Genomic DNA, 8,180 nt, shown 5'->3' on the forward strand with positions numbered 1-8,180 from the left:
TCAGGCAATTCTCCTGCCTCAGCCTCCTGAGTAGCTGGGATTACAGGCACACACCACCATGCCCAGCTAATTTTTTGTATTTTTAGTAGAGACGGGGTTTCACCATGTTGACCAGGTTGGTCTCAATCTCTTGACCTCGTGATCCACCCGCCTCGGCCTCCCAAAGTGCTGGGATTACAGGCTTAAGCCACCGTGCCCGGCCATACTACATTTTTTAATACATTCATTATTTGATGGACATTGGTTTGTTTCCACTTTTGAGCTATTAAGCATGCTACTATAAACATTAATGTACAAGTTTTTGTGTGGACATTGGTTTTCATTTCTCTTGAGTACCTAGGAACAGAGTTGCTGGGTCATATGACAACTCTATGTTTAACATTTGTACAACTTGCCAGAATGTTTTCCTCAGAAGCTGCATCATTTTACATTCCAACTACCAGCAGTTTCTCCATATCCTTGCCAACATTTGTTATTATATATCTTTTAATAAAAAATAATAACCATCCCTAGTGGGTCTCAGGTGGTATCTTACCGTAGTTTTGTTTTGCATTATTAACCTGATGGCCAATGATACTATGTTTTCTGATATTTATTTTGTGATTTTAATATCTTCCCTGAAGAAATGTCTATTCAGATTCTTGCCCATTTTACAAATTAGGTTATTTGCCTTTTTTATCAGTGAGTTGTAGGAGTTTTTACATATATATGTATTCTTTCAGGATGGAAGTCCTTTATCAGATAATGTGATTTGCAAATTTTTTTCACATTCTGTAAGTTGTATTTTGTCTCTTTCCCTCCCTCTCTCCCTCCCTCCCTCTTTCCTCCCTCCTTCCTTCCTTCCTTCTTGCTTTCTCTCTTTCTTTCTTTTCTTTCTGATTTTATTTATTTATTTTTTTGAGACTGGGTCTCACTCTATCACCCGGGCTGGAATGCAGTGACATGATCAAAGCTCACTGCAGCCTCAAACTCCTAGGCTCAAGCCATCCTTCCATCTCAGCCTCCCAGGTAGCTGGGACTACAGCTGTAGGCTGCCATGCCCAGCTAATTTTTTGAAGAGAGATTATTTTGCCATGTTGTCCAGACTGATCTCGGATTCCTGGGCTCAAGCAATCTGCCCACCTCGGCCTTCCAAAGTGCTGGGATTATAGGCGTGAGCCACCACGACCAGCCAATACATTATTATTAACTTCAGTTCACACTTTATTAAGATTTTCTTAGGTTTTGTTTTGTTTCGTTTTGTTTTTGAGATGGAGTCTTGCTGTATCGTCCAGGCTGAGTGCAGTGGTGTGATCTCGGCTCACTGCACCTCCGCCTCCCGGGTTCAAGCCATTCTCCTTCCTCAGCCTCCTGAGTATCTGGGATTATAGACAGGTGCCACCATGCCCAGCTAATTGTTGTATTTTTAGTAGAGACAGGGTTTCACCATGTTGGCCAGGCTGGTCTCAAACTCTGACCTCATGTGATCCTGCCTCAGCCTCCAGAGTGCTGGGATTACAGGCATGAGCCACCACACCAGGCCAGATTTCCTTAGTTTTGACCAAATGTCTTTTTTCTGTTGCAGGAACCCATCCAGGATAGATGTCTCTTTAGGCTCCTCATGCTTGTGACAATTTCTCACAATCATCTTGTTTTTTATTTCCTGGACAGTTTCAATGAGTACTGGTCAGGTTTTTGTAGAAGCCACTCAATTAGGATTGTTTGGTGTTTTTCTCATCATTAGATGGGGGATATAGATCTCTGGGGAGGAAGATTATAGAGGTAAAGTACTATTTTTGTCATGTCATATCTAGGAACATACTATCAACGTGAATTACCACTGTTAACGTTGACCTTGATCACCTAACCGAGGTAGTGTTAACAGCATTCTCCACTGTAAAGTTACTCTTTTCTGCTCCCTTTTGCTGCATGCCACAAGTTTTGATATGCAGTGTTTTCTTACCATTTAGTTCTAAATATTTTCATTGAAAATTTTCAGTGTGAACTTCTATCTATCTCCTAAATTTTGCAGTTTCCCCCCAGCATCCTGAGTGTAGTTACAAAATTTAAAAAAGGGAAATGTAAGGATAATCCAGGACTGGAGTTTTGTCAGGAAAGTACACCCCATCTACTGTATTTCATTTCTTACCTCACATTCCACATCTCATTTTCTCCCTGCATCTCATTAGGTAGTCTTTCTTTAATTAGAGACTCCATCTCTTATTACGCTCTTCATTTTACTATTGCATCTATCACACATATCCATCACTCAAAGTCATTGCCTGAATTGACTCATGATACTGTGGACCATGAGAATTTCAGCTGTTAAGAGTGTTTGCAGGATGGAAGATGAAGTTGAAACTAGGTAGGAAGGCAAATCAAAACAGAAGGGGCCTAAAAAATAGGTAGAAGGTAGTGGGATCAATGGACTGGAAGTCCCAGTGAAGTAAAAGAACTGGTGATTAGGAGTCATTAAGTAAGATGGAAATACGGGCAGTTGTAGTTTGAGAATGGGATATCTGCATTGATTATTTTGCAAGTAGAACAATTTTAAGTGAATTATCATAATCTGTTCACTGCCTGCTCATAGAATGAATGGACGAAGGAGAGTGGGAGGGAAGGTCACTGAAGAGGAAGGTCCATTAGCTGAGCATAGTAGCCTCTAGTCCCAGCTAAACTCAGGTGGCTGAGGAAGGAGGATCCCTTGAGCCCAGGAGTTCAAGCCTGGTGAGCTGTGATCATATCTCTGCCCTCCAGCCTGGACAACAGGAAGACCCTGTCTTGAAAGAGAGAGCGTAAGAGAGGCGTGGGGGAGGAAGGAAGGAAGGAAGGATGTGTGTATATATACACATATACTGCTTTCACTATATCCCACAGGTTTTGGTATGTTGTGTTTCCATTTTCATTTGTCTCAAGAAATTTAAAAAATATATACATATATTTTTTTTTAATTGTAGAGTCGACATGTTACCATATTGCCCAGGCTGGTTTCAAACTCCTGGGCTCAAGCAGTCCTCCCGCCTTGGCCTCTTAAAATACTGGGATTCTAGTCATGAGCCACCACACCCAGCCTGTTTCAATTTCCTTCTGAATTTCTTCATTAGCAGACTTGTCATTTCAGAGCATATTGTTTAATTTCTATATGTCTATCTAGTTTCCAAAGTTCCTCTTGTTATTGATTTCTAGTTTTATTCTATTGTGGTCAGATACTTGAATCAGATTTCAATTTTTTTGGATTTTTTTAAGACTTATTTTATGACCTAACATGTGGTCTATCCTTGAAAATAATCCATATACTGAGGAGAAGAATGTGTATTCTCCAGCTGTTGGATGAAATGCTCTATAAATATCTCATAGATCCATTTAGTGTATAGTGCAGATTAAGTCTGATGTTTGTTAATTCTCTGTCTGGCAAATCTGTACAATGCTGTAAATGGGGTGTTGAGTCTCCAGCTATTGTTGTATTGGGTTCTATCTCTCTCTTTAGCTCTAACAATATTTGCTTTATATATCTAGGTTCTCCAGCGATGGGGGCATATATATGTGTGTGTGTGTGTGTGTGTGTGTGTGTGTTTATATATGTGTGTGTGTATCATATATATGTGTATATACATGTGTGTGTGTGTGTGCATATATATATAATGATTACATCCTCTTGCTGGATTGACTTTTTTTTTTTAAGAGAGAGGGTCTTACTCTGTCTCCCAGGCTGCAGTGCAGTGGCATGAGCATAGCTCACAACAACCTCAACCTCCTGGGCTTAAGGGATTCTCTCCCTCCTCAGCCTCCTAAATTGCTAGGACTACAGGCATGTGGCAATACGCCCAGCTAATTTTTTTTTTTAAGCTTTTTATAAAGCTGGGATCTGCCTATGTTGCTCAGGCTGTTCTTGAGCCCCTGGCCTCAAGCAATCCTCCCACCCCAGCCTTTCAAAACATAGGGATTATAGGTGTAAGCCAATGTGCCCAGTTCACAAATTCTTTTTTTTTAAAATAGAATTTTGCCAACATGGCAAAAACCCTTCTCTACTAAAAATACAAAAATCAGCCGAGTGGTGGAGCGTGCCTGTAATCCCAGCTACTTGGCTGAGGCTAAGGCAGAGGCAGGAGAATCACTTGAACCTGGGAGGCAGAGGTTGCAGTAAGCCAAGATCATGCCACTGCACTCCAGCCTGGGAAACAGAGCGAGACTTTGTCTCAAAAAGATAAATAAAAATAAAGTCAAATTGCAAATTATTGCCCAACTCAGTTTTTATTTCATTAAGCATATCATCTCTTTCTGTGGTCTTAATGGCCAGCCTTGGGAGTGGACAAAGTAGGCAGCTACCTACTTAAAGATTTAAAGGATACTAAAAGACCTCAACCTAAAAATGCCTCCCCCACATGAATTCTAAATCTAGATATTCTCCAAGGACCTCTTTGAAAAGAGACATCCTTTCCAACTCACTTAAGGTATGAGGTTACCTAAGAGGGGTTATTTATCAGCTAGCTAATTAGTCTGTCACAGAAGCCACCTGACTCTAATATAACCTAAAAAAGGGCCTGAAAGAATGACACCAGGATGATATGAGTTAATGGGTTGAGGAAGTGGATAAAAGAGAAGTTAGGAATTAAGGGAAGGAAAGATCCGGAACTTGAAGCACCATTAGGTAAGGCAAACCCTTGGGCAGCCTAAGGACTTAAGTAAGTGTCTCCAGGAAAGAAGGTTCTAAAAAGGGCAGCAGGTAGGAGTTAATGTTTAAGGGTACAGAATTTTAGTTGGGGAAGATGAAGAAGCTCTGGAGATGGATGTTGTGATGGTGGCACAGTAATATGAAAGGACTTAATGCCATAAAGCTTTTATACTTAAAACAGTTTAAATAATAAATTTCATGTTATTAAATAATAACATAATTAGTTTATGTTATGTAAACTAATTGTAAGGGAAACAAAGGCGGCTGAGGCTGTTTTCACAAGTCCTTGACTTTAATATGATAGCCTCCAAGTTGACCTTGATGAGCCTGACCTCCTTGTATTCATGTTTCAATACACTGGATTGGACTAACTTGAGCAACCAGTGGGATATGTCAGAAATGACCAGAAATGACCTTCCAAGGTTAGGTCATAAAAGACATTCCAGCTTCCAACTGCTTGGATCCTTTGCTCTAGGGGAAGTGGGCTGCCATGTTGTGAGGACACTCACAGCCTATGAGGCGGTCTAGTGATGAGGCACTGAGGCCTCCAGCCAACAGCAGTGTTAACTGGCCAACCATATGAGAAGCTACCTTGGAAGGAGATCCTCCAGCAGCCCCTCTCATGAGAGAGCCCAAGCCAGAGCTAACCTGCCCTCTCCCAAATTCCTGAACACAGAAACGGTGAGATAATTATTATTTTAAGCCATTATGTTTTCAGGCTGTATGTTATATAGAAATTGAAAACTAATACAGATAGTATGAGGGCTTCTTTCATCATCTACCTGAGGTTGGTAGTGTCTTCAGTCATTTATATAGATCTATGTGTTTCTGGATAATATACAGCTACTTAAAGATATTTTGTGGCTCCATTTAGATACAGCTGCATTCACCTTTATATATTTTGAATACCCAATAAGTAACTTGAAAATATTTCCTGATATGGGGGGGGGGACATTGCTGAATTTCAGAAAGTTAAGACCGGTAAGGACTATGACTAATATAATACATCTTGACCAGGTGCGGTGGCTCATGCCTGTAATCCCAGCACTTTGGGAAGCCAAGTTGGGCGGATCACAAGGTCAGGAGTTTGAGACCAACCTGGCAAATATAGTGAACCTTGTCTCTACTAAAAATACAAAAGATTAGCCAGGCGTGGGGGCATGCACCTGTAGTCCCAGCTACTCAGGAGTCTGAAGCAGAAGAATCGCTTGAATCCGAGAGGTGGAGGTTGCAGTGTGCCCAGATCATGCCACTGAACTCCAGCCTAGGTGACAGAGCAAGACTGTCTCAAAACAAAACAAAACAAAACAAAACAAATACATCTTGTTGGATACTGTGAATGCTTTTCATTTATTCTGTAGGTAAAGTGCTTAAAACCTGAAGGAAGGCCAGTGTTCCAGTGTTTTAAGTCTTCTTTAACATGAATGAACTCCTTAAACATATTTATATTAAAAAAAAAAAAAGAGGAAGCTGGCTGGGCGTGGTGGCTCACGCCTGTAATCCAAGCCCTTTGGAGGCCAACGCGGGCGAATCGCCCGAGGTCAGTAGTCCAAGACCAGCCTGACCAACATGGTGAAACCCCGTCTTTAAAAAAAAAAAAAAAGAGGAAGCAAAATAAAATAAGGGGACAAAATACACAAAGCCAACTTAAGAACTTTTTGAGACAGAGTCTCGCTCTGTCGCCAGGTGCCACGCTGGAGTGCAGTGGTGCGATCTCAGCTCACTGCAGCCTCTACCTCCCAGGTTCAAACAATTCTTCTGCCTCAGCCTCCCAAGTAGCTGGGACTACAGGTGCCGGCCACCACGCCCAGCTAGTATTTTAGTAGAGACAGGGTTTCACCATTTTGGCCAGGATGGTCTTGATCTCCTGACCTCGTGATCTGCCCGCCTCAGCCTCCCAAAGTGCTGGGATTATAGCCGTGTGCCACCGCGCTAGGCCAAGAACTTTTTAAGGGCCAAATCCTTTTTTCTTGGCTCTGTATTTGTGCACCTACCTAAAATTCTAATCTCTGTATCTGTGAGTCTCCAGTTTTTCAGCACAAGCTTGATGAGTTATGAGACCTCCTCCAAATGTTTCAACAGGCTGGTCAGGTTGCCTGCACATCACAGCCCCAGGGCAGCAGTAGTGCAGTGAGCTGTTCTAGCATGTTCAACCTGTCAACTGGAAGAAACAAAGAGCACAGTTCAGGGACTGGGTGATCTCAAAACTGAGGAAGAATCAAGGGATGTTGAGGAAGAATCAAGGGATGTTGAGGAAGGAATGATCTTTATGTTCGGTGGCTCTGCATCCTACTCAATCTGCAATGAGAATCGACTTGATCTTTGGTGATTTTTATGGAAAGTATTCAAGCACATACAAACATGCAGAATAGTATAATGAAACTGTCTATACTAATAAGCCAACTTTCAAGACATTAAATCATGGGCAATCTTGCTTAATCCTGACTCAATTCCTCCTGTATTATTCTAAAGCAAATCATGGACAGTATGAATCAGTTCTTTAATTTTTTCTTTTTTTTTTTTTTTGCCATAATCACATATCACTATCACACCTAAAAAATCATATCACCAATTCCTTAAGCAAATTTGTCTTGCACATCAGCTACTCTGTTAGTTGCCTCCTCAAAGGAGGAAAGCAGGTGGGATCCCGTCTCAAGTGCAGTGAGCATGTGTAAACTGATGACTTAAAAGACATGGGCCTGTGTTCCTTGAGGGCAGTTTAAAAAAGGCCTAAATGGTTTTCCTAAGGAAGGTGTGTATAGTAAGACACTTATGGGGATAAAAGACCTCAGGGCCCAGGCTATGTATTCCGACTACCCAGTACACATATTCAAGTGTCTGATTTTGGCTGAGTTGTCATTCTTACTCAGTTCATGTAGAGCTTCATTTTCATCTTTTCCCAGGTTATTTTCTGATAAATCAAGAATGCTCGGTTTGACCAAATTGTGAAGATTCTGAGCTGGAAAATAAATAATCCAAAATAAAAAGATTTTCAGGTAAATATAAATGTATTTTGAAGTATCCTTAGAATAATTCTGAGTCCTTATCTTTTCTGCTAATGGTAATGCAAACTATAACTTGCCTTGGTTATTTTAATTATTTCCAAAGGTACTGGCATATGTGTAACCCCCAACTCCCATGGTTATGACCAAATGTGCAAATAGTCATTGGTCCTAGGTTCTGATTACTAAATTATAGGTCACATAGAGCCTAAAGCAGCATGGAACATAGTTGTTATGTCATCATGGAAAAGTCACTTGGTCTCTCTAAGCCTCAGCGTCTTCCTCTATAGAATGAGGTAGTTGGACCAGATAAAATGTAAAGTTGCTTCAATTATAAAATGCCCTTAATCATGTGAGAGAAACAGAGGAACAACAACAAAAAAAATAAATGAAATGAGCTGGTTTTGTGTACCTCAACTTAGATGATTTTATTGACATAATAGTTGGCGATGTTAATAATAAAAGCATATTGTATTAGTATACAGATGGCTTCCTTATCTTTATAGACTCCCAGCATTTTATAGTTT

The 8,180-nt window shown here is 40.7% G+C and overlaps 1 protein-coding gene across 1 annotated transcript in view; it reads right to left on the bottom strand.

The window, feature by feature from the left end:
* Positions 1-8,180, bottom strand: part of NLRC4 (NLR family CARD domain containing 4) — a 29,519-nt gene that overhangs the window by 8,290 nt on the left and 13,049 nt on the right. The window contains 3 exon segments of the mRNA XM_037740765.1: positions 6,646-6,750; positions 6,753-6,812; positions 7,518-7,612. Of these exon segments, the coding sequence (XP_037596693.1) occupies positions 6,646-6,750; positions 6,753-6,812; positions 7,518-7,612 (260 nt within the window).

Source organism: Cebus imitator, unplaced genomic scaffold (assembly GCF_001604975.1).
Source record: "Cebus imitator isolate Cc_AM_T3 unplaced genomic scaffold, Cebus_imitator-1.0 Scaffold88, whole genome shotgun sequence".
Lineage (NCBI taxonomy): Eukaryota > Metazoa > Chordata > Mammalia > Primates > Cebidae > Cebus > Cebus imitator.